This window comes from Megalops cyprinoides, chromosome 3, assembly GCF_013368585.1.
Source record: "Megalops cyprinoides isolate fMegCyp1 chromosome 3, fMegCyp1.pri, whole genome shotgun sequence".
Lineage (NCBI taxonomy): Eukaryota > Metazoa > Chordata > Actinopteri > Elopiformes > Megalopidae > Megalops > Megalops cyprinoides.
This window is the reverse complement of record NC_050585.1, coordinates 43,163,964-43,191,210: the sequence shown is the minus strand read 5'-3', so window position 1 is coordinate 43,191,210 and position 27,247 is coordinate 43,163,964. Positions and strand designations below refer to the sequence as shown.

General features: G+C 42.8%; 1 protein-coding gene across 1 annotated transcript; it reads right to left on the bottom strand.

Annotated features, from left to right (window-relative positions):
* Positions 1 to 23,781: 23,781 nt before the first annotated feature.
* plac8l1 (PLAC8 like 1) lies at positions 23,782 to 26,602 on the bottom strand. The gene is made up of 5 exons (XM_036522950.1): positions 26,554 to 26,602; positions 25,998 to 26,041; positions 25,591 to 25,814; positions 24,991 to 25,127; positions 23,782 to 24,178 (listed from the first exon to the last, which is right to left on the bottom strand). Exons 2-5 carry the CDS (start codon positions 26,039 to 26,041, stop codon positions 24,047 to 24,049), a joined length of 537 nt encoding a protein of 178 aa, XP_036378843.1. The 5' UTR covers positions 26,554 to 26,602; the 3' UTR covers positions 23,782 to 24,046.
* Positions 26,603 to 27,247: the final 645 nt, after the last annotated feature.

The following is a 27,247-nucleotide window of genomic DNA, read 5'->3' as shown; positions in this document are numbered from 1 at the left end:
AAATATATTTTAACAACTGAGAACAGCATAAAGTTTAAATCCTTTAATGACTTCATAACCTACTTCTAACCTCTAACTCTCATACAATCCCAGAATTCATTGCCTCAGCTCTGCTTATGTCCTTGATTGTACACATTTATTGTTGTTGCTACACATTTATATTAAAAAGCATAATATTATAATATATGAATTATAATAAAAACAATTATTGATCACTTAATACAAAAATACAGACTTACAGACACTTAACAAGGCCTTGGATATAATGTGCTCTTGGTGTGCTGATTCATGTCTTCCTGAGAGAAATTTGAATTTATATTCATTTTAGTAGCGCTCTACCATCATTCTAACAGGCAGAGAGAGCATGGACAATTTTATAGTGTATTATAGGGAGACAAAATGAACATAAATGAAGTGAGAAATATCAACATTTCAATAAATGATAAATGGCTTTAATATTTCAAGGAAATCACTTGCACACTTGAAAACCCATATAAAAAAACTGTTGTAGGGAATTGTACAAATAATTGACATTTATTTCTCACACATTATTAATGGGGATGTGACGATGTGAAAACGTTTTGGAAGGAAATGGATATCTGCCTGCCTGAAAACCAGTACCCTTGCTTTTAGTATGCACATTTGCTGACCTTTGAGGTAATGAACAACACATTAAGACTTTTGAGTCATGCTTAGGTTACACTGCGGTTATGTTGCAGGTGAAATTTATTGTGTTCCTACTTACCTTTAGTCTATGATTGTCATTTTAATCTGGACTAAACTATCTGCAGTTGAAAGTAAAAGTTTTGACATTACATTATTGTCATTTAGCAGATGCTCTTATCCAGAGTGACTTACATAGGCTACAATTTTTATATGTTCCCCATTTATACAGCTGGATATTTATTGAGGCAGTTGTGGGATAAGCACCTTGCCCAAGGGTACAGCAGCATTGCCCCAGTGGGCAATCAAGCCCACAACCTTTTGGTTATGAGTCCTGATCCTGACCACTACGCTACACTGCCACCCCGATGTATCAAGTTTATCAATTTTGTGAGTAAAGCATTGTACTGTTTGAGCGAAAAAAAATGGCGCATTACTGTACATTGGATTAATAGACACCCTCAGTGCATCCAGGGTAACTTATGCACAACAATTTACATTGCACATATGATCCGTTTAACCAGCTGGATATTAACTGAAGCAATCTTGCTCAAGGATACATTTGCATTTCAGCTGGGATTCACGCCTGAAACTGGCTGGTCACAGGTCTTTTAGGCACAACCTGAAGGGAAGAGAGATGATCCAATGGCAGCAGAGATTAAATCACCCAGGGGGATGGCGGTAGAAGGAAAGAAGTGTGATTGATTGAATACACTTGTGCTGAGAGAGAGATGTCCTTGTGGGTCACCTGACAGGTACATACAGTAAGGTATCATATGAGCAATTAAGAAAAAAAAAAAACGAAAAAATGTATTTCATTACTGGAAAATTTCCCCTTGGTCTCTTCAAGGCAACCTAAGATAAACCTTATGAGCAAATACATTTTCGTCTGTCTTTTGTCGATCATAGCATTGAGCTAACCTTGAAAGAACCAAGGCTGCAATCAGTACGCATATGATTCAGCTTTCTGAGTCATTACCGGCTGAATCACATGAACCAGAGTAGAAGAGTGGATCTACGCACACACACACACACACACACACACACACACACACACACAGCAGGGGTCAGGGGTCAAGCTCTGCTCTGTGTAGCTCCACAATGAAGTTACTTCATCAGCTAGATGTTGGATCTTGAAGGCATCTTGCAGAAGGGGACCAGTGAAGGTCGATCAAGCAGAAGGAAGGGGAGCCCATAGGCCTCCTTGTACTACATTATGGATTATAGAGGTAGCCTTATGCTATCACAATTCAGCTCACACTAAGGTAATGTGACAGAACAGTAACTTTCAAACTATGGCAGTGTGGGGATGAATAGAACAGTGCACACAATGAGATGGATTTTTTTTTTACATTTAAAGGAACATTAATATTTGGTACAGGTGTAGTGTAACAAAAGGTAATAAAACAGAAGAAAAATGAACTATATCTGTACACTTATTAAATGCTCCCAGGTGATTTATCGCAGAGAAAGAACAATGTTTTGACCTACATGGGTCTGAGTCCCAGGATGGGTGTTAAACCATTAGAAACACTCAGAAATATTCAGATACAAGAGTTTGAGAGAGTCCCTGTGAGGGTGTTTTTTTATTTTTAACTGACACAGTTGAGACTACAAAATGGCAGAGGAAGAATTTATGATACTCACCACTGGTATCTGAGACATATTCAGGAAGGGATCAAATAAAGCAGGAACAGGGGGACAACTATGAAATAGTGGGTGTTGGGCCTTATGAAATTATTAGGTTGATTATGTTTGCAAGTAGCGTTAGTTTCTTTTTATCCAAAAAAGCACAGATTGAAAGCTCTTGATAAAAGAATTATAGACTCTGTCAACACAAAGGTTAAAATTGTTTGATCCAAATCTTCAGATCTGACCGGAAATGAAGTGCCCCTTGGGTCCTGTAAGCATTTACAAGTTTAAAGCGAGCCAGAATGAAGATATGTAGCTTAGATGAAAAAAAAAAAAAAACTTCTTCAAATGAATCCGTGTGGTAATGAGGCATTTTACTGACAAGAATAGCTATCTATCTATCAGGAGTGCTGTCCTCTGGTCAAAACCATGTTTCAGTGAGAGCAAGAATGTCACTTTTGGCACTTTTCATGCATTTGTTTGGAATGGTTTATTAGTATGTATTACATGTGATGTTTACAGTCCTTCCGTACGTGCTGTGGAAGTACGGCATAAATCTTATGTGCAGATACCAAGCACCTGCAGAGTGACATTGCTTGCTTCTCGCAGGTCTGGGTATCTCTAATTGCCAGACCTGTGCAGATCAGAGCATTGCTGAAGGACGAAGCGACCAATATGCTCCAATGGGGGATGTTGTTAGTGAACTGACCAAATAATCTTCTGCCGTGCGGGTGTATGTGTGTGCGGGTGTGTGTGTGTGTCCTTTTTATCTAAGAGGGGCTGCAGACCACATTAAACTCAGATCCACATCTTTTGTCTTAGCAACTGCGGGGTGATTTATTGCTTCTGTTAGAGTCAACCTTGAGAAAAACTTCCGCTTTGGCCCCAGTAATTATTGCTAAAAGATTCTGGTTTTTGCCCTAAACCTAAAGCCTCGGTTGGCCCTTACGATTAGGCAAAGGTGACTTTGCAAGAAGGGCATTGACACACTCCCCTAATAAGACTAACATTTTCACAGAGTAAAATTAGTGCTGATAGATAACCTCTTTATGACCTAACGCGGACAAAAAAATTTGGATGACCTGTGTCAAGTTTGGAGTTATGATTAGTGAGAAATACTAAGCTGTCAAGGGGGATGTCTGTGTTACTTTATCCCAGAGTTTGACACTCAATTCCAAGACACAGGCAGTGCTGACATTTAGAGCTAAGAACAGCACACAGTGATATTTCAACTCAAGCAACTTAATCATCATCAACAAAGCAATTTTGGATGTTTCTCAAGCGTTGCCCTTTGTAGTGTGAGAACTAGCACAAGGCACGTAGCAAGCAGTTCACAAACGGGTGGTCAGAGGTATTTAACTTAACTGTAAATTTAAAGTTCCACACCCCCACGATGGGAACCATTCTGGTCAACCCTCACTAGCTAGTCCATAAGCAAAAGTCTTCCTCTTTTCCCCACACCCGTTTTGTAGGTTTTCAATATGTGCTCCTGTCAATTATAATCCTCATTAATGACTTTCAAGAAAACATGTTTTTGTCAGAAACAGAAGGAATAAAATGAGGCCATCAGAATATTTTTTGCCATGCTATGTCACATGTTTTCAGAAACACAGAAATTACTGCATGTGTTTAGCTAAATCATTCATATTGCAATGAATATGAAATTGGACAGAGCACAGACTGAAGGGTTCCAATGCATAAATATTCATATAATGTTGATGTCTTTCAATAAAACTGTGTGGCCCAGTCCAGCTGTCAATGGTTGGCACAAAATACGTTTACCATCCGGACCCACAGTTTTTGTTGTTCAGATCCACTCCAATTATCACAGAAAGGTTATTGTGCCTGTGTTTTCAGTTATTTACTCGCACTCTCTGCAATCCTGGAATAAACATATAATCCTTATCTGTCCTTTTGTTCGCTTTGAAAATGTAAGCGAGTGAAAAAGTGAAAACCGCAGAGAGTTAAAGTGGTGAGAGCCTGTCTGTGGCGCCTCTGGATGGATGTCAGGCGTAGTTACGCAAGTGTTTTAATGGCAACGTCGTCTCCCTTAAATCCTGTTGGAGTAATGTGTTCTAAAGGGCCAAATGGCCCAAATGGATGGTGAGTGGAGCTGGTGGTGGGGAAGAGGCAGCCTGCAGACACAATTTAGCACGCCGTACCGGCTGCGAGTTAATGTCCCGTCATCCTCAGAGAGATTACAGCAGGATGCGTCTCTGCAAGGGGGGACTTTTTTTAACCGTCCAACAAATGCATTTCTCCCCGCTATCCTTTCTTTCTCTCTTCCCTTCCTTGATTTATAGTGGAGTCTTCATCGCCGCGATGAGAAGAGCAGACAGCAAATGGACCGAAGTAGAGCTGTAGGGAAATGAAGCCGGGATCTTCTCTGTCCATTTACACAGAAGAATATCCAAGTGGAATCACTATTTCTCTCTTTTTCTCTCTCTCTCTCCCTCTCTCTCTCTTCTCCCCCTTCTCTCCCTCTCTCTTTGTTTCCTTACTTTAAATTCTTCTGGCTGCGTAAAACACAGCTGTTTTGGTCAAATACAGCATTCATTTTCTATATTTGCAATGGCCCTGACCTGGCACGCACTTATATGTGTTAGCATTGTCAAATTTGTTATCTGCCTTGATTGATTCCATACCCCCTCCCAGCACACAGCCAGTCATCACAAGACTGGCATTTTGACAATAAATATAGGCCTGTTTCATCTTGCAGTAATGACTGGCAGTCGCTGCCGCCAACCTTGATCATGTTACGCCACGCATCCTCGCATAGACTACCCATTCACATCTTGGGGCTATGTGGCATAGAGGCAAGGAGCAAAGCTTGTCACTGAATTTGAATCGGGGGCCCTTTGCCTAAACAGAAGTTCAACTGCTCATCTACTGCTCTCCACTGATGCTCATATTACAGTCCTCTCAGCACGTTTCCAAGGTAGAGAGAGCATCAGACATAGGTGAGCAATGCGGGATGCTGTGCACCGTCATTCGGATGAGATGTTTGGGTGGCGGTCTAGCATAGTGGTAAGGAAAATGGTCTGTAACTGAAAGGGGCACTGCTGTTGTACCTTTGGGCAAGTACTTAAGCCGCATCTGGATAAGAGCATCTGCTAAATGACAATAATATAATGTAATGTGTTGGCTACCTGTACACCTGTACACACTTAAAACTAAGTCAGGTTCAAAAAAATGTATAAGCAGCCCTATTCATTACTCGCTGGAGTGAGCAGGATTAGTTTAAAATAGCTCAGACACTGGAGAGTGTACACAATGTTGTATTGAGGAGCAAAGAGACATGAAAAGGCCCAGTCGATTAGAATAAAATGCGAGTGTGTATGAAGTCTTACAGTGAACAAGGGCCTATTTGTGTGGTTCTGTAGGTTTTTGGGATTATTGAAGTGCATTCTCCACGTGTTAGGGGAGATTCAGAGTCTTTACTAGGCAGCAAGGTGATGTGGTGTTTAATGATCTAGGTTGGTAAATAGAATAGTTGCAGACTCAAAATCCCGGATGGATCACTGCTCTTGTAAACAACCAAAATCTAACTGCTTACCCTGAGCTGACTAAATAAACAGCAAATGTTTTGTACATTGTACATTGTACGTTGGAGAAAAGTGTCTGCTAAGGAAGTTAACGAGATAGAGGCCTAGATGACCGCTTTTAAAATTGCTTTGCTCCCCTCCAAAATTACTAAAGAGACTTGGCGTTTGCGATCGAGTTCTTTAAACAAAAGAGGCGGTGAAGTCCAGAAGTGTGACCTTACGTCAACTTCCATTCACAGAGAGGTGACCAGATGGCTGTAGCACTGTACATAGACAAACATTGGAGAGAGAAGTAGTTCTGAGACAGCTCAATGTACCCTAAGATAGAATATCTGAGTTAATTAAATCAGTATTCTCAAGACTCCGATTGCAATAGAGATGCTACAGGAGAGAGGGAGCTGGGGGGAAACTTCCTCTTTATTTAACCTTTGTTTAATCAGGAAGGTCAACCGAGAATGCATATCTTATATACAGCGGCTACCAGGGGAGCAAGGAGGGAGAGCAGCATGACACGCTGTGTAGCCAATTAACTTTAAGGGTGATGATTAGATAGCCATACTGAAGCAGCCAGATCGGGAACTTGGCCAGAATACTGGTGTCAACACCTCTTCTTATTACTAACAATTGTTGGAATCTTTAATGACCAAGTTAGGTGGTGTTAAAACCCCTAGACTTTGTGAGAAGCACTGGAGTCTTTATTGTCCCTGCCGTTTCACGACAGCGGTTTAACATTACATTACATTATTGTCATTTAGCAGATGCTCAGAGTGACTTGTATAGGTTGCAGTTTTTACATGTTACCAATTCATACAGCTGGATATGTATTGAGGCAATTCTGGGGTAACTACCTTGCCCAGTGGTACAGCAGCAGTTCCCTAGTGGGGGAATCGAACCAGCAACCTTTCGGTTACAGGCCATATCTCATTCGAATGACAGCGCCCCCCTCAGCACAGCATCCCCATTGCTCACCTGTCTCTGATGACAACCTTTGGAACATGCTTAGAGTACCGTAATAGGAGCAACAGTGGAGAGCAGTAGGTGAGCGGATGGACTTGTGCTTTGGCAAAGGTCTCTGGGTTCAAATTCCAGGTTCAGCCCTGCTGCTGCACACACACCTGAGTGGTTCAGGTGCTCACGCTGCTCATGCTGCATCTGAATGGGTAAACTGTGTGCTGCCTGTACTGCCTGCAGTGTGAGGGAACACAGTGCTTATATAACAGCAAATAACAGACTCTAATGTGAAACAAAAGCAAAAGATATGCATATGCCAAGCCTCAGCGCGCATGGTCAGGATAAGACCTGTGGAAATAGCTTGTGATTATGTGATCAGCTTCTCATTTTCGCTCACTGTGTGGGGACATGCATACGGTTGTTTGATTCCCCAGGAGCTCATCTCTTTTTGATATTTCTTAAAATAATACCTCTGTAATGCATTTTACATGTAAGGAAAAATAAGCAAGAGACCTCATCTGTCATTGTTTGCTGCCCCCGCTGCCTTCAGTACCGTGCGATAATGAGGTTTCGCCGGGGGTTATGAAAATACGGCAAGTTTTATAAATTGGATTTTTTATTACAAACATTTACATGCCTTTGTACCCGCCGCGCTTGCCGCGCGCGCGCCGTTCCCGTGGCACGACAGGTAAACCCGGGACGCGGGCCGTCCTTTTATCTGCGCATTGAATGACAGGTGCCAGTATCAGATGGAGAGCCCGTCTCTCCGAGTCCCATGGCGCTCCGCTCCCGTCAAGCTTCAGCGAGCTTTGTTCGGCTGCTGTTGGGCAGCGGAGCGTCAAGACGAAAAAAAAAAAAGAAAAAATATTTCCTTTTCTACCGTGGCACGTCGGCGCGTAAGGTGAATGCGTCGGCACCAGCTCGCCTGTGTTGTTTAAGTGTGTCAGTTCATTCAGCACACCGCGCCTTCAAGCGCCAGTCAATGCCTCCCGCCCTGCTGCGAATCCGAGATACAGCAGGGGCGCAGCGGCTTTAAATAAAGACAGATCCGGGAACTGAAAGTACCAGGTGAAACAGTTCAGACTGGCACAAAGCATCCTTAACAAAACATTGCTCCATTCGCTGCGGCTGCGTCCTCTTTAATAGGATACAGTACACGTTTTTTTCCGAAAATATTGTTCCTTTATCTCTTGTGAAATGACTGTTTGAATTGTAGTTATTTAACCATATATAAGGTGGAATGCTGTTACCTGCCATTAATAAATTCAGTTTTATATTTCTGAATTTATGGATAATACACTTATCTGTGGTTGTTGCGCATGCATGAACATGTACTTTCTAAATGTCTGTATGAATAAACGCTAATGCCTTTTTATCAAATGTATTACATATTTTTCTATATATGTCAGGAAAAGACACAGAAACATTTCCACAGCAAACAGAAGACAAAGTTAATATAATAATTACAGTAGAACCTTAATAAAGTTAAAATTCTATCGTATTCTGTTCTGTTCTATTGTATTCTAGTCTCCATTTACCTTTGCTCCTAGGCTCCTATGACTCAGAAGCACAGCACAGCCCCTGGAAACAGGGAAGGGCAGCAACTCCCCAGATTCTGAGCGCATGGATCAAGGATTATGGTTGCAGTGGGCATGGCCTCTTACAGTTTTAGCCCCAGGCGTAGCCCCACAAAGGATGACACAGTTTTCTCAGCCGCCTCAGCCGTCCCCACAGGGTTGGGCCTTTCACCTTCATGTGGCCCTCAGCAGCCTCACCATGACAGGACAAGTGGGCACCACCAACTCAGTGTATCGGATACAAGCAGCACTGCCCTCTACTTGCAGGAAAGGGGGAAGCCTCAGCCGTCAGCTGTTTTTAGTCAGTAGAGTCTGAAAAGCTAAAATCCCAGGGTTTCAGTAGGCCTCTGATTTTTCAGAGGGAGAAGGGAGTTGGTTTTACAGCTGTAATGTGGCAAAGCTGATCCTCCAACCGGAGGATCTGCAGGTTCAAATCCCAGATAGAGCACAACTTGTGTGTCCTTGAGCACAATTCTTAACCTGAATCGCCCCAGTAACCATCCAGTTCTGTGAAACTGTAAATGTTGAATTACACAGGCAGGCTTGGATCAGGGCATCTGCTTCGTGAATAAATGATACTCAAGAGCACCGGTTTGTGTGTTGGTTCGCTAAACTTCATATTGCATTGATGAAACGGAGATGAGGGTGAGCTCGGTTCACAGATGGCACTATTGATGTTGTCCTGGGAAAGAGTGTAAAGATTATGTGAAGTTACAGATTTTAAAGAGGGCTTATTTGTTACAGCACAGTAATTTTACAAGTCGATTGCATCCAGGTGGAACAGAACCAGTACTCCAGTGGTTGAGATTCATATGTGTCTTCATAAAGGTTGTGGGAAAAAAGGTTTGTGACTGAATGTGGCTGAGCCTTTCAGGAGAGAGGTGTGGGGTTTGAAAAGCTAGACCATCATCAGTCAGACTTTAAAAGTGTCACGCAGAGTTGCTCTGTTGTCGGGGGGGGGGGGGGGGGCTGGGAACTGGCCACACGGAGCGAGGGGGACTGAGTGTGAAAGAGCCGGTAGAGTTCTGAGGCTGTGGGCTTTTTAAGCCAGGCGGTGAGGGTGAGTCTGTCTGTGTCACAGAGCGAGCTTTCATGGATGCTGATTCGCTGACAGCGCTGTGGGTTCGGGGCATCATGAGGTTTTTTTTTCCTAAAGCAACGGGACAGTCGCTGTCACAGGTGGATGACACTGAAATTCATCCTTTTTATACAGTGCTTATGCAATCGCTGTGGACTCGGAGCGCGAGAGGGATGATGGACAGAGACAAGCCAGACAGTGTGTGCCGTCTAGACTGCAAAAACTAAACACAGCGGGATATGGCAGCCCTCCCCTTGCCTTCCCCTCCAGCCACCACCTGAGTGCCGAAACACAAAGACCTCCCATCCTCACTGCAGATGCAGAGGTTTATAAAAAGCCCGGAGGGGGTAATCTTAGGGAGGAAAAAAAGCATGCAGAATCAAGGATGCACTGCAGCTAAGGTGTGTCAGATGCAAGCATCGGCAGAGAGCTCTAGCGTCCACGCAGTACCTGTGCAACTCAGGAGGAGTGCTGGCAAGCACACCCGAGAACTGCGGCTCAAATTTCATGCCAGGCCTGGTGATGTAAATGATCTTTCCCGAAGCCTTTGCGCCAGGGTGTCGAATTTCACTTTCTTCGGGGAGGAAATGAATGCGCTATAATGGGGAGAAGAAGAAGAAATGTTATTTGGTCCGTTAAAAGGAAATAAACTAGATATGCCATGCAAGTTTTTTTTTTTTTTTTTTTTAAAGGTCATCTTGTCTTACATTCCCCATCAAAATAATTTCACACTGGCACAAGGAAGAATAAAATTCTATTCCACTTCATGGTTGTTATTTGGAGTTTTTAAATACCATAATTAAATAGTATGAGTAACTACCTATTTACTAAAAATCATTTTATCAGCTTCTGAGCCAGCACTCACACATAATTAAGTGGAATTTTGAGTACTGTGAGGTTACAAACATTGTTGGCGATGTAGAGGTGGCATTTAGGTATAGGTAAATAGTAGGAGACCTAAATATTAGATTCAGTAAGCTAGCTACTTCAGAGGAGGTGGCCAGTTCTCTAGACTGGAGGCTTACAGTCTGAGCTGGCCTCTGTGTTTGAGTTGGAATGTCTGGGCTGAGAGGCATGTGAGTGATGTGGTGATGTTATTTGCTTCATCTGGTGTCTCTGTTGTCCAGGGGCGTCCGTGATCGTGCGATGCTCAGGTCAGAGTGTCCCTGGCAGTTAGCGCTGAGTAGAGAGGAATGGCCTCTCTGAGACAGAACAGCTGCTCCTCCCCCGTCCCCACTGAAGCAGGCCGTTTCAAACCTAACAGAAAAAAATGAAGCAATCACCCTTCACTCATTATGTCTGCAATTTCACTTGGCAGATGCTCTTATACAGACTGACTTACAGAGCAAAAGTAAGTGCTTCTAATAAGGCTACATGGACAACAGTGCCCACAGACATCATCAGGTTCCATCTGGACGTATGCCAGTATGTCACACACTGCGGTAACAGGCCATACTGAACACAGATCAAATGGAATAAGTGCAGTAATAATAAAACCCTAAAGTGTTACTAGAAAAAGGCAAAATTTGCAGGCCACAGCACCAAGGTAGGACAGCCAAGATGGAGCCCAAAAAGGTAGGTTTTCAGTCTGTGGAAGAAGAAAGCCAGCAAGTCCACTGTCCTGACTTCTATACCTGACCCTGTCCACCATATAATCACTACATAACCCTAACACACCAAACAGCCTTTTAAATGTTATGAGACGCCGTGTAGTGTCTTCATCTCCAAGACTTAGATCAAGGCATCAATCAGATAATTAAATTAAGCGAGGGACACACCTCAACCAAAATTATTTTGACAGGAATGCTGAGCTCAAAGACACTTGTCTATCTTAAATGTAAAGCCAAAAAAGGTAGCATGTCCCAAAAAATTAGAGTCCAGGATAACTTACATTCTGCTTTTTAATCATCAGACACACATTCAGAACAAACTGCTAATCCATTTCGGCTAAGGCAGCCTTTGCCAGAATGTATTCTTTCAAAATGAAGGCAAGGTCTATATACATGAAAGTGTAGGGACAAGCACAGCTGAAATCCATTACATTCACTTCTAGTGCCAACCACAGTTAAGAGGTAATAATTAAACATCTGAGTTAAAATGCATTTCAATCACCTTAAGCACTAAATAAATAAAACACTTACACAAAATGTAGTGCAAAAAAAGTGCTGTCAGTTATCAAATTTTACCACATATGATTCCAGTAGATAAAGTGGTCTCTTGAAGGGAATGTCTACAGTTTAGATCCATTCTTCATGAGGCCATGACTCAAGCAGGGCACTTATGTAATGGGCACGCTCTTATCTGTTCTTAAAGCTCATTCCTCTTGGCTGAACAATGAGCTCTGTTTTTCACATATGAACTTTCAATTAGCAAAGGCCATCGGGCTGCAGGAGGTTCAATAAACTTTGAAAAGATAGACAGTCTGGCCCATGTGTCTGATATGCCTACTCTCCAGTTCTTTAAGCCATCACAGATTTTTACCATTTTTGATCATGACAGAACAAAGGTTTGCCATCCAACATGGACCTCTAATGTTTGCTTGATAGGCCCACTCACTCTCTGCCTATGAGAGTTTGTTTCAGATTCCCTGAATATTCACCAAAAAATGATACAATTGGCCAAGATCAAGCTATGTAGTCAACGGAGGACCATTTTTGGCTAGGGGTAACACACTTTTTTCAAACATCAATGGGATTAATTTCATAACATGCTACTTTTACATACATCCATTTAGTTACTTAGCAGATGTTCTTATACAGAGAAACTTACATAGGTTACATGTCTTACATGTTATCTATTTATGCAGCTGAATATTTGCTGAAGCAAGTCTGGTTTAAGTGCCTTGCCCAAGGGTACAACAGCAGTGCTGCAGCGGAGAATCAAACCCGCAACCTTTGGTTTACGAGTCCTGCTCCTTACCGCTACAAGGAAAATACAGCATGACACATTAAATACACATTACATGAGCTACAAGAACAGTGATAACATAACAGTGATAAAATAAGTTAAAAAAAGAAAAGCAGAAAAAATGTGTAAAAAACATTGCCCTTGAGAATGACAATTATCGCTTCCTTCCTTATCACCTCCTTTAACAGTGTCATAAAAAGGATGGAAAAAAAACACAGGGGGACACTTCTCACCTTTACCTCAAAGTAATTAAGTTTCATAAACTGAGAGTTTACTGAGGGATGAGCCTGACTCCAGCTGAGGTGGAAGAGTGTGCATTTTGGTTATTTTTAAGTTATTTTTTTATACCCCGTGATAAAAACTTCCCATCACACTTTGTTCTCCGGAATTTAAACAAACTCATGCACACTCTTGTGAATTGCGGTCAGATCCAGGAATCCAGAACCTGGTCACCCTTGTTTAGAACCCTCCTGCTTTTTTTTTTTTGGACACAATGAGGTGGGCACTATGAGGTGAAGTGGACAGCAGGGGTCACTTTAGAGTGCATCGATGAAAACAGGGAGGGGCTACATTGTTTTCAAAGGTGGTAGAGACATGTGTTCACTGGACTGGATAGATCTGCGTTACAGGTTTGGCCCAACCAACAACATTCAGTCAAAGCACCCTTTTTTGGGTCTAAGAGTGTGTCACTGCTAGATTCTAGACATTGGCATCTTATCTGTAGCTATGTGCATTGCTCTGCAATTAGGCTCATGTGCTCTATATATTTTACATTTACATTTATTTATTTAGCAGACGCTTCCAAAGCTTTATCCAAAGCGACTTACAAAAGTGCATACAGCAAGTATAGCGACAGTACGGGGACAGGATGTGTACAGTTCCGCAATGAGACAGTTCTCAGCTGAGAGCAAGGTCTGTTTGAGGACACAGATTTGTACAATTACAGCCTATAGGGCAACTAATACGATACACCTTCAAACAGCAAACTCCAACAACTTCAAACGGCGCAATGAGCGTCAGGGTAAAGGCGGCAACAAGAAACAATTTAAAAAGCACAATTTAAAGAGCACAGCAATTTACAACAGCACTGATTGGGGGGGGGGGCAGCAATTGTGTGCTGGGTCAGTCCAGGTAGAGTCCGAAGAGGTGCGTCTTCAGGCCCTGTCTGAAGGAATGGGGTGAAGGAGCTGTCCGTAGCGGGACAGGGAGTTCGTTCCACCACTGTGGAGCGATGTAGGTGAAACGCCGATGTCTGGCAGAACGAGCACCTCCTGCCTTGACCATGCAAGGAGCGAGGCGTCCAGTTGCTGCTGAGCGCAGGGGTCAGGCTGGTGTGTAGGGCTGGATGAGTTCTTGGAGGTAGGCAGGGGCTGTCCTGTTGATTGCAGAGAAGGCGAGGGTCAGATGTTCCATATTTCTCTGAACTGAAATAAAACGTTTTACTGAACAGAGATTTCATCTGTTTTAATGTATTTAAAGAACCAATTTTTGGTGTAAATAGTCAGGCATATGCTAAGCTGAATGCAAGGGCTCAATTTGCAATCGGTCATTCAACAGATGTTCTTATCCAGAGTGACTTATGTGGTGCTTATAATAAGGCAAATGAACAGAAACAATAAGCCTTCATACTGAAATTGAAACTATAACACAGTGCTACAACACAACACAGTTTTATGCACAAGTGCCACGGTAAAAGGAACAATTTAAAATCCATGATAAAAGTGATGTAATGGCAGCCACACTATGTACCAGCACAGTGCCATTTGAGGGGGCATATGCAGCTAGCTTGGTGTGCTCCTCTGTTCTCTGTATTACCCCCCTGCCGCCCAGTCACAGGTGAGATGAAAAGGTGCAGATCATACACTATAGGGAACCATAAATCATTGGCTCAACTACAAAAAACTGTTATATATGACATTTTGTATGTGATCAGTAAATGAAGGAATTACTAAAAATCCATCAGGTTATTAAAATTCATGTATGTATTTTGGTAAATCCAAGCTCAGATACAGAGGAGCATCTCACCTCCATATCAATGGCCACGTAAATCGTTATCCATTTGCAACGGTAGCATTTTCCGCTACAACTGCGCTGAAGTAGGTTGCAGCCTGCCACCCGAATGACATTCTCCCTCAGTTTTTCAAAGGTGCATCTTTAAACGAGGTTTCAGACAGCTACCCATCTCCTGCTGAGAAGCTGTCCTAATTTCTTATCTCCTGAGCAGCCGGAAAGATGAGATCTCGGTGCCGACTGATGCCGGCTGAGATTACAGCACTGTCTCACACAGTGTACACAGTCCCTGACCCTCTTTTCCTGTTGTCTTAATTCTTTCGCCCCCCCCCAAAGCCACCACAGCATCAATGAAACATGCAGGGGAGCCGTCTGAATCATCACAAGCCACGGAGAGAAACATTTTCAGCTTGAATGACCATAGAGAAAGTTTTTTTCATTACTTTTTTTAAATCATTTTTTTTCTTAAATCTTTTTTTTCATAAGCGAGAGCTGCTTTACTGTCTGCTTCCGATGTCAGTTACACCTACTAAATGGAGTCAGCAGAGAGCCAATGTGGGTCTCATGCCAGCCAGACCTCTCACTTATAACCCTTGTAAGTATGACTCTGCAGCATGAAACTCTGTGCTCCGCATAACTTTTCAAACAGACAGAGAGATGTATACAAAGAGTGAGACTTTGCCTTTCAAGACACCTTTATGTTATAGAAAATTAAAGAAAAGAAGTTTCTCCTGGAAAAAAAATAAACCAATGGAAAAGAAAAATACCCAGAATACACCAAAATCATGACTTCACAGAAAACCTAAAGGGAAAACTCTCACCTTCAAATACTGCTTTGCTTAGAAATTCAACCTCAGAATTCCGTCCTCATTCAAATCACTGTAAGCATTCGAAATCCCTGCATATCTAAACTAAACATAAGAAAGTTCAACTTTGAGGCACTGCTCATTTAACATCACCCTTTACTGTCCCTTACAACTGAATTTTATTCCTCTTAGTATGACATACTAACAGTTTTGCTGATCCAAAGAAATATTTTTGTATATAGACCTGTTCAAAAAAAAAATGCTTTGGATGAAAAAACTGAAAATGGCACATGGAAAACACATACCTTAATTAAAAAAAATTCAAAACCAAAAAAACATCACTCATACTGAAAAAATGAGCCCTACCATTTCTTCTTGACAACTTAATGGACAACCCACCTGCACTGATGGATCGAGGTATAACAGAGACATATGTTTTACTGATTGGTCCTTGAACCAGTTGGAGGTCCACCCAGTCTTTCCCTTCTATAGCATTTTGCACTGAAGGCTAAGTACTCATTGGTTAAGTATACTGATTTTTTATCATCCAAAGACCTACAACGGCTCCTTTAGACAGTACTTTACAAATAAGACTTTTTTTATAAGGAATGCAAGATGGATAGAAAAACGAGGTGACCAACAGAGAGAAAGTTAAAGAGAGGGAAAGAAAAAGAGAGGTGGATAGAGAGATGCAAAGAGTAAGAGGAACATAGACAGATGTATTTTGTGAATGAAAGCAGTCCTTCTCCTCTCTCTTGCAACTGTCTCTCTCACCAGCATTTTTCCTCCTGACAGCTCATTGTCCAGAGGATGCCTGAGGACAGATGGAGGGCTTAGCACATAGATCATCCAAACACCCTCTGAGGACACCTCACTGATCTGAGGTCAGCGCTGTCTCCCGTCTCACATGCAACCATCCACCCACTGGCCCACCTCAGCTCTACCAAGCCTGTGAAGCCTGGTGTCTTCAAAGGTGTTAAGCCAGATGGAGTGAGAGAAAAAGGGAGAAAGAATGAGAAGGAAGGAAAGACACAGATAAAGAGAGGAAAGGAGCAAGACAGAGAGGTGAAGAAAGAGGTGGGGAGAGGGAGAGATGGCTGGAGTGACTGAGTGATGGAGAGGGCAAGAGAGAGAGATTGAGAGAGAACAAGTTGGATAGAAATAAAGAGGAAGAGAAAGATGGGGGGGGGGGGGGTGATATGTAGTACTCCATACAGTACAGCAGTGCAGTCAAGAGCACTGCTAGTCTGTAATTGAATCCCTGATGTCCCTCTCTGACTTCAGAAGCCTGTCTGTTTGCACAGCCTCTGTGCCCCAGTGTAATGCAGCACAGTTGTGTGCTGATGTGTAGCCCATTCCCTTCAGTGCAAAAAAAGAGGGTAAAAACCTCCACGATTTTATGATTGTAATGAAGCTCAGGATATTCCCAAAAAAGCCTCTGCTTGTCAGGTGAAGGCTCTTAAACTGAAGCCCTGGAAGATAGGATTTTGAGTTACGAAACAGATATAGATTATTGTTTTCTTTCTGTGTGCGTGCCTTGGTCTTACCTCAATACTCATAGGTTTTGAATTACTTTCCATCTGATGTGTCCATGGATCATGCTAAATGAGTTCAATAATGACTCATGTCAATGCTGAAAAACAAAAGCACTACAAGCCCTAAGCAGGACTGAGAGCTGCTGAGTCATAGGAATATTCTTTGAGCAGTCATTTGCCATGATTTCTTGATTTTCTTGCTGCTTTTGTTCAGATCTCCCTCAAAACATAACAAACAAACAAAAAAAAACATGCCTTGTCCTTATCCACAGGAGTTCACCGAGGACATACGCCAGCCATGTTTCCATAAGAAGTATTAGAATGTTGAAGAAAATTTACCTTGGAGTGCTAGTCCCAGATGTGTCGCTTCTGTTGTGTCACTTCTAGCTGCATGCAACGCTCAGCAGAACAATTGCTTCAACTGAATTTGGCTAGTCAGGAAGAAGGTAGGACCATGTGATTTCAGTAAGTCAGACATCTTTAACTTCTCTGACTTGAATCATAAATAATCTGCACAAGAGATCGTGTTTTTTAATGTAGTTAAGGTGCAGGATAAGTCAAATGGCAAATGTTAGACTTAATGAGCACTCAATACAGTTTTTTTTCTGTTATCCTATACTGCCAACTTACTAAAATCACCAAGGTCTATAATTTTTAAAAACTTTAATTTTTATGCACATAAAGCCCATATACACTCTGACAGTCATCCAAAACTGTAAAATCAATTTTGGAAAGTCACATAGTTTTACATCAATGGAAACATACAGTAGGTAAAATTAATTTGTAATCATATCCAACCCTGACCCACTGTGAAGGTGGGTAAACAATTGGCAACCAGTGCTGCAATTGGCTACTAGTTTTCCTGTAGTTCAATGAGTTCATATTTTTGTCTTGTTTTGTTATCAGGTGCAGATAACAAGGAAGCAGACAGAAAATATCCCAGTGAGAATAAAAGCTAAAGTTAAGTTTTCAACATACCTCCCATTGTCCCACCACATAACCACTCACCAACCACATTAGCCAACTGTACTTGGAGTGACCCCCTTTTAACCTCACCTACAGCTGGCAATAAACAGCAATATCCTTTTCTAGCATGGACGTGGACTGTTTGTAGGTAAAGGAGACAAGCTATTAGATTGCCATTTGTCAGGAGAATGCATTTCCTGTCCACACTGACACATCACAGATTGTAAGTTATTTATTCACTTGCTTCTCATTAACAGCATGTGCCTTGAGCATTTCACTACTTCAGTGATGCACGCTACTCGATAATAGGGTTGTTAAGAAAGCCACTTATCCTGACCTGTTGTAATTATCATGAGATGATGAGAATTCTGTATTATTATTATTATTATTATTATTATTATTAATATTATTAATAATGATACAGAATTCTCATCATCTCATAATAATTACAACAGGTCAGGATCAGTGGCTTTCTTAACAACCCTATTATTATTATTATTATTATTATTAATAATAATAATAATAATAATAAAAGCCCAGCTCCTTTAGCAGGGCTCTTCTGCCTGAATGATTTTGGGATGGATTTACTCACTCCAGGGGTTCTGGTGCACAGCAGATGGATGTCATGACGACACTCAGCGAGGGTTCTTTCAGGGCAAACTGTCAACTAGCGTGAATTTTACATCCCATGGAAACTTTTGTATTACCAGCCGTTCAATTTTTTTTCTGCACTTTGGGATGATCGAGGAGATACTTCTTCAGATGAAAATGACAGAAAAAGGAGAACAACTCGTTTCACCTCCAGAGTGTTCTCAATTCAAATCACAAGTCAAATCATATCAGTTTTAATGTTACGGTGTACCTTCTTATGTGTAGCAAACCATTGAACAGCTCACTCTGTTCATTCCAGTCTATCCCTCATACTGTATATTTGTTCAGGGCATGAAGTGCATGAGCCAAATAAAATACATTCTATATGCACAGCTATATTTTATTTCCTATTGAACAGGTGCTCAATAATAAATAAAAAGATAAATTTAAACACAAACTGCTCTTAAGTAATTATTGACTGGGGAGTGCAGGTCTGTGTTTTCTTGTGCTTGAAGACAAGCTAAAAGCACCGAGCCATTAATCCCAGTATAATTGAGGGCATTTATTTATTTATTTTTTATTCCCAGGAAGCAGCACTAAGCCCCTGTCCATGGTTATACCTCAGTAGGGAAAGAGTGAACGGAATTCCAGGCAATATGTTTTCACCTGCTTGAAATGGGAGAAATTTTGAAGTCACGCAGCAGCAACTGAAGCGAGTCTGCCACTCCACCAGAGCCCGTGTAGCATGGCATCTCTCCTCTCTCCCCCCTCCAACCCCTTCAAATTTTAAACCACTCTTCAGAAAACATTGATTGCCTCTGACAAGTCTGCCTGAATTACGTTCCTTTTTTCCCTCCTCTTTTAGGTTTTTTTTTTTTTTTTTTGGTGTTGTTCAAAGTGCACATTTTTTTTCTTCCCTGTAACTAATAGAGAGTGTACTATCTTCGTCATACTCTTCAGCTGTCCTTCAGTCCAGCTTAATTACAGCAGCCTGTTTTCTCCTGGTGCGTTTGAAGCACAGTTTGGGGTGCCTCAGAAGAGGACTTCTCTTTTATCTCTGGAGGGGATCTTGTGGGACAGACCAGTCGAGGTCTATTGCATATTTTTGATTACATAAAGCATTTCCTCTCATTCTGCATGCAGAATTTCAAGAAGGGATATGAAAAGTTAGTTCAATCCGGAACATCAGCTGTGCGAAGCAAAGAAACTTGTAACTCTGTATGTGGTTGTGTGTGAGGGCAGCGGGGTAGCATAGCGGTAAGGGGCAGGGCTTGTAACCGAAAAGGCTGCCCGTTCAATTCCCCACTGGGGCACTGCTGCTATACCCTTGGGCAAGGTACTGTATTTAACCCAGAACTGCCTCAGTTAATATCCAGCTGTATATATGGGTAACATGTAAAAACTCTAGGCAATATAAGTCACCCTGGATAAGTGAGTCTGCCAAATGACAATAATGTAAAGAGTGTGTGTGTGTGTGTGTGTGTGTGTGTGTGTGTGTACTGCCATAACATCCAGTAATTATAAGGGCACTGATGTCTAGCTGTGCTATAAGTATCATGTGCTCGGGACTAATCCCGCCCACCAATGATATCACCCTGATACTCAAGTAATAGACCACACCCATTCACATGTCCAGACGTAACCCTCAGTCAAAGATGCTGCAACAACTCACGCACGCATAGAACTAGGTGTTACCCAGCTGAGTGACCACAGCACCCAATACATGCTGAAATGTCCCTTAGATGTAGACCACGCCCACTCATACCAAACTGAACAAGCTCCATTAGCCACCTGGATTGGTGCCCCAGATTAATGTGCCACACTGGGTGCTGGAACGACAGCTTAACAGCCTTTAGTCATCTGCCATCTTAGGGACATTGCTTTCATGATATGCCTGCAGGACCTGGCCTGTGTTCCTGCCGATGCTGATATGCCAAGTGTTGACACACACTTCACTTTGCATGGTATTTCTCACGGTTCCCCCCACACACATGATATACAGCAATGGGAATGGGAATTTTCTCTAAACTCCTAACATTTTACAGCAGAAACCCAGGTGGCCTCATTTGATGATCTCAGGATGAAGTTAACTTTCGACAGCAATATCCACTATAATAACAGTAGTAAAAAAAAAACCACCCCTGTAATTTGAGCTGCTTCCCTCCCCAGAGTGAGAGATTTGGTCGGGCAGCCTTTTGTTCGGGCAGCTCTGACGTTTGTTTAGCTTTGTTTATCCTGCATTGTTTGAGAGGCCCACCCTTCACCACAATATGAATTATTGATTGCCTGCCGGAAAACTGTGTCCCCAGTGCAGATAGTCTCCACGGCCATTTGTCTGTTTCGGGCTGCTGTGTGAGATAGGACTTCTCAGCGTGTGAATTAGAATGAGAACGCGAAAAAATAATGCTGGAATGAGGTAAGCTTACTGGCCTCCCTGAATGTGTAATTGCACTGAATGCATAATATTATTTATAATGAGTGCTCGTCTCAAACGAGGAAAAGGCAAATGGCAACAATGCATTAATATGCAGTTTTTGTGTCTCGGCCTTTTGCAGGTGAACGGTCCCTTACATAACTAACCCCCCCCGCCCCCATCCATGGAAACATCCGCCTGGTCCCGGGATCCTAAATCCATGGCTCCCTTCCACCGTGTGGCGGCTGGAATGGTACCGCTAACATGAAAGCCTCGGGCAGCAGTGTTCCCCTTGGACGGAGTCACGGCCAGCGGGAGCACCAGGCCAACCGAGCAGGCTTCCACCGTCGCTGCGCCAACATGGGTCAGGTGACCCAATGAGAGCAGCTCAGCTGGAAAGATTACAGGGGACGGATCAGTGCAGTGTCTTCCACACACTGGTGAGCTCAGCAGCTGCCAACAGTGAGTCAGCCCCCTCACTGGTGCAGCACCCTGGTGGTTAGATTTAACTGACAGAAGAAGCAAGCGAACGTGAAACCGTATGACTTATTTTGACTAATTGTTACTGTACAGGAAACCATCCTTTTTATGTCTATGTCTTATGGTCATACCACCCTGAACACACCCGATCTTGTCCAAGCTAAGCAAGGCCGGGCCTGGTTAGTGCTTGGAGGAGAGACCACCTGGAAATACCAGGTGCTGTAAGCTTTTCTATGGTGCTAGAAGTCGCTCTGGATAAGAACATCTGCTAAATGCATGTAATGTTATGGAATGTAATGTAGCATCATGAATAACTGCTATAGCTGTCTAACTGTTTTAACACATTTTTTGCATGTTTTTTAGTATGTTTTTGAATTTGAACCGCTCGATGCCATAATCAATGCTAGCGTATCTTGTATTTCCCCAGCTGAAAGAATACTTGATTGCACAAAGCTGGCATGTTTTCACCACAGCAAGTTAAGCTACAATAATGCAAATGTAAGGATTTTTTTTTTCCACACATTTTTATTTTAAGCTTTGACACAATAAGCTGTGTTGCTTTTTCCCAAAAGGGAGCGTGTTGTTGTTGTCTGGAGCGTTATTAAGTCTGTCCCCCGCAGGGAAGCTTCTCTTGGCTCCCTGCCCCTACAGCCATTCAACCCTCACATCTGAGGAGGTTCAGAACAGACCAGCAGCATCGCCTGCAAACTTGCAAACGGAACACGGAAGGCAACCTCAAAGCAAAGGCTGCCAGGCTGCTGTGTTTTTCCGAGACTGTAGTGCCCTCTGCTGGCAGCTTCCTGTTACTGGCCCTATGAGACTCTGCTACAATTGAGAGGGGAAATAAAACAGTGTGGTAGGCCCCCCCCAGTCAACACTGGTAAAATCAGTCTACAAGAATAAGACAAGGAACAGAGGGTACATACTTTTCCCATAACTTCAGGTCTACTCCTGTACAGCCTTGTAACAATTGTAATGGCACCTAAAGGAATATGTACTTTAATTATTCAAATAAAAGAGCATATTCAACTCCAAATATCATAGGGTTTTTATGGGAAATATCCTGTATGATATTCCCACAATGCAGCCTCTGTGAAGATGTGTTCTGAAGAGATTGTAACCATGACTGTTTTTAATTTTTCTCTCTATCCCAATAAACCCTATAAAGGCAGTACCATCTCAGATGAATAAAAAATGAAAAGACATTGAGGACGGGCAGCATATGTAAGATCTTAGAGATATCATAGCGAGATCTGAACATGACTTCCATAAAAATTCACCCAAACACTAGAGGTGGTTTTCTCAGCACTGCATGCCATGCTCACTGAATCCGCTCAGAATGAAGGGTGATTATAGTTCCATTCTCAGGAATTTTAGCCGGGACAAGCAACCACACAGACAGGGTGAAATGTATAGCGTAGACCCCTTGATTCCTATTGTCTGGTTGTGAAATTCAGTTTATCGCTGGATCATTCCACTACCAGTTACTTTCAAAAAGCATTGTACCCCAGTATTCTCTGCTGTATGTGGTATTTCCCATTCAAGTGTTTAGTACTACAGTGAGGAGGTTGTTAACGGTATTATACAGGGGTTGCCTGGACAGTCCTAAAAATTATGTGCAGGAAATTGTAATAACATTGAATTACTGATTTTATTTTGGTCTATGTCTGACCATTTTTGTTTTCTGCGTGTCAGAACACAGATTTTCTTTTTTTTTTATCCGTACACTGCACAGAACCTTACAGCCTTAATTCTGATTGAAGAGGAATGCCTGTCATGAGAACCCGAGCGGAACAGGAGGGACTGTTCCGGAACCAGGCACTGGAGTTCACCAAGCGTTCCTGTGTCTGCAGCAGACCGAAAACGGAAGATTATGCAGGATCATACCCAGACAGCTCCACTCAACGCCTCTGTTGTTAGTTTTAGTACAAAGGATTGCCTTAATATGACACCATCTATGATGCCCCTCTTTATAAAGAGCTTTTTGTGGATCGCACCCTTCCTCAGAGAGCTTGAGTCATTCACAGCGGGGTGATGCAGGGCTAGGACCTGGGAAACTCCTCTTTCATGTGGCATGACACTGATGTGATTTTACCAACTTTTGACCCTTGGTTATTTCCTTTTTGTGATTTAAGAGAAGCTAAATGAACTGATGAACTGATGCCTTTTATATGTTAGGCCAGTGTTATCTTTTCCATTATCTTCCAGGAGTCTCTCGACCACCTTTACCCCAGGGTCAGAGAATAATTTTCCAGTTTTTTCCCCAATTGAAAAAAAAAAAAAACAGTTTTTTTTATTCCCTCCGGAAAATGCACTCTGCTAAATATACAGCTCTTTGTGATAATCTGGATTGTAAAAATGCCCTATAATGAATAAAGTTTGATTGACTGAAATTGCTGGCTCTCATTTTTGTAAAGTGTCTGTGTCCTTGTTTCCTTGCAGCCAATTCAGAAATCAAAGCCAAAATATTACACGTTCGGAAATCATGCATAAATCAGGAATTAATGACATGCAGAGGGACAGAAAAACAACCGATGTTGAAAGAAAGAAAGAGGTCGTTTATTTTCCTTTCTGCTGTGCGAATAAATCGGCTTACCGATTGCACGCTCAAATTGAATTGTTACCGCACTTGACAATGTTGGCCTAAATGCAGCGATCATAAACGCTCTGATTTGGAATATAAATAGATTCACGTCCCAAACGGAGGCGGGCCAAACATCTGCTCGCATGTCCCAAGTGGAGCTCTTTCTCAGTAATTGGCACAATACCAATCATTTCCCAAAAAAAGAAAAAAAAACCTAGAAATAGAACAGTGTAAACTGAGAGGAATCCTCTCTAGCAATCTTTGTGAATCTCCAACAGCATCCTCTTGACTCGCGTTGCGAAGGGCTCTCACGAGCTCTCCAGCGCCGTGGACACCTGGTAGGTCTGGCTCTTCAGCCTCCTCTTCATCTCGCGGATCATCTGGCAGACTGCTAAGGGGTAGCAGCAGTAGACGGTGAGCCAGTCTTCACAGACGGAGCCCTGCGCAGGGTGGGGTCAAGATATGTCAAGGGGGAAGGGTCAGATGAGGATATGGAAATGGACCCTCAATAAAGGTTGTAAGGCTATATGTAAGTGAAGTGTAGCTTAGTGGTAAGGAGCAGGGCTTATAACCGAAAGGTTGCTGGATCAATTCCCCACTGAGGCTGCTGCTGTAACCTTGGGCAAGGTATTTAACCCACAATAACACACAGTAAATACCCAACTGGCTAAGTGGGTAACGTATAAAATTGTAGCCTATATAAGTCACTCTGAATAAGAGCATCTGATGAATGACTGTGATGTAACGAAATAAGTACGCCGGGGAAAGTCATCCAAGACACTAAACGCATCTACCCTTTGGACGATAATGTGATATCGCAGGTTAAAGGACTTGATTTGCATTACATGACATTCATTTAGCAGACTCGTAAAGAAAGTCTGAGGTTCACTTCTGAGAGGGATACTACTCTTAAACAATTAAACGATGTTCTTGGCCTGGATTGCCTTTGGTAAATATCCAGCTGTACCAATCGATGTAGAAAAAGTAGCATTCCTGGAAAAGTCTCTGCCAAAAAAATAAATAAATGAATAATGTAACTTGTAGTTTGAAATTATTCTTACCTCTGTAGGTATTCATCTAATATATTTAAAATACTCATATTTAAATATCCAGCTGTATAAATAGATAATGTAAAAACTGTAACCTATGTAAGTCACATCTGCTAAATGCCGATAAGGTAAATGTAATGTAATGTAGTCTCACACTGGCTCACACCTCTCTGTATTGGGCTTTGTTTTGTGAGTGGGTTTACCCGAATTTTGAATCTCTCCCTGATCCCCACGCGCATGGCGAACGTGGACCCGGGGAGCAGCGGCAGACACAGGCACTCGCCGTACTGATGAGCCAGACTCAGGTCCAGGCAGCAAGGGACCACAGCCCCAATGGCACCTGCAACACACCGGGCACACAATGTCCCAGAATGCACTGCGGCAATGCGGCTGTCACACCCACGGGTCAGGTGAGGGGCCGTGGAAGACAAGACTGACTAAGAATTCTCACTAAAATGTTGGAAAAGATGGAGCAGTCACATCGGCACAGCGGTCAGACTGGACTGATAATTAGAATGCTGCAGGTTCGATTTCTGGACAGAGCACTGCGGCTGTACCACTGAGCAAAGCGCTTGAATTGCTTCCATTAAATTTAGGTACAAATTGATAAAACTGTGAAATATTTCAGTCATTCTGGATAAGCTCACCTGCTGTGTGAATAGCTAATGTAACATAGTGTATTTGAGTACTACAGCAATGCTGATAAGCTGTCATTGTTTACAGACAGCATAGTAGGTTGCTTTTGTATGCAGCATTAGTGTTTACCAGACCGTGTCCGGAGAACACAGAAGACTGTCCCTTACATGTGGTCACGTCTCCACACACATTGAAGAGGCCTGTGGTCCAGTCTCCACCGGTCTGCGTGATCGTGGTCACTGTCGTCGTGGTGACCCCCAGGCCGGGCTGAGTGAGCACAGGAAGTTCCATTGCAGATATGCGCCGGGACCAGCTCCCACTTCCTGCCCGACAGGTTTCTGCCCTGTCAGTCGGGATGCCGGCCTCTTCGAGGAGGGGCTCCAGCTGAGCGCTGGGGAGGAAGAAGGCCACCATGGCATCACACCAAAATTTGAGCTCATTAGACATTCCATATGAACGCTAACCAACAGTATCTAAATGATAAAACAAAGCGGAAAGGCTGTCTCACGTGCTCGACCCCCCGTGTGAATGACGCATGTTCCCCCGATATTGTCAGAAGGGAGAAATAACTCACGTCTCTGTGGGCCCAGTATCCTCCCTGCCATGCATGTCGTCCATCTGCACTCAAAAGGGAGGCGCAGTGAGTATCTCCCCCAGCGGGTGGGGGGGGGGTGTGCTTCCACAGATAGCTAGGGAACCACGGTGCCCTGCCAACGGCTGCGCTCTGCAGATAACGCCCCCAGTCTTTTGCGGTGGAGGGCCGGCTCCACCCTATCTTTGTGTGCAGTGCACGGCTGTGAGGGTCCAGCGGGCACGTGCTGCCCACACACACACACACCTTTTCAAAGGAGTATCTGTGGCTAATGCTTCACTGCGAATAATCGCCTGAAAAGGCCAGGATTTTTACACCCAGCCAGCTGAGGGGAGGCCTTAACAATCAGCATTTTATTCCTCTGTCAGTCATGACAACACTGAAGCAAAATCAAGACTGCAAAAAACAGGACTAAGAACATTTTCAGACCCAAAACCGGCCCAAGAACATTTTTTTAATATTCTTCACTTTCCCATTACAGTTTTAGTGACTTTCTATGCACAAATATATCATTTTTAACAAAAACAGCAGGACTCACCTTGGGCGCAGCACAGGTTGATACTGTATGTAGTTGGTAGCACAGGCAAATGTTGGGTTTTTCCCTTAGCAACAATGACATGCGAATGAACTTGTGCGCACGTACTCTTGTGGTTACCGTCTCGAAGTGTTTCCTCCTGACCTGAGCACATAGCTCTTTACAAGGCTCAGATCTTCTTTTCTGGTGTGTTCTGTGTTATTTTGGGCCACGAGGGCGACTAAAGTAAAATAAGGAACAGCTCCCTGGCTGTAAGAGAGAGTTCTAAAATTGCACAGAGACAAAGAAAGCACACACTGATCTTAGAAACGTTTTATTACTTTGCACAAGTCAGGTCGCACTGTAAATACATTTGTTTCTGATGCCCAACACTTGGTGAAAAAGGCGCTGGTAAACGTTTTTTTTCTGCCAGGATAAATAATGTCCTTTAGAAATAATCAACTCGTGTTATGAGAGAAACATGTAAAGAGAGAAGAAAGGGTGATGAGACAGACATTTAAACTGCCAAAACCATACCAAAATGAAACATCTGCATACAGCGATTCTATGGAAGGACATATCTATATGTAACGGTTCTCTGTGCTTGTAAAGCCACTCAGGACACACACTCATCAGGACAGCCCAACGTCCAGCCCCTGCCACTCACTCCAGCTGTGACCTGTTGTACACCACCATACAGACCCTGAAGGTGAAGCGC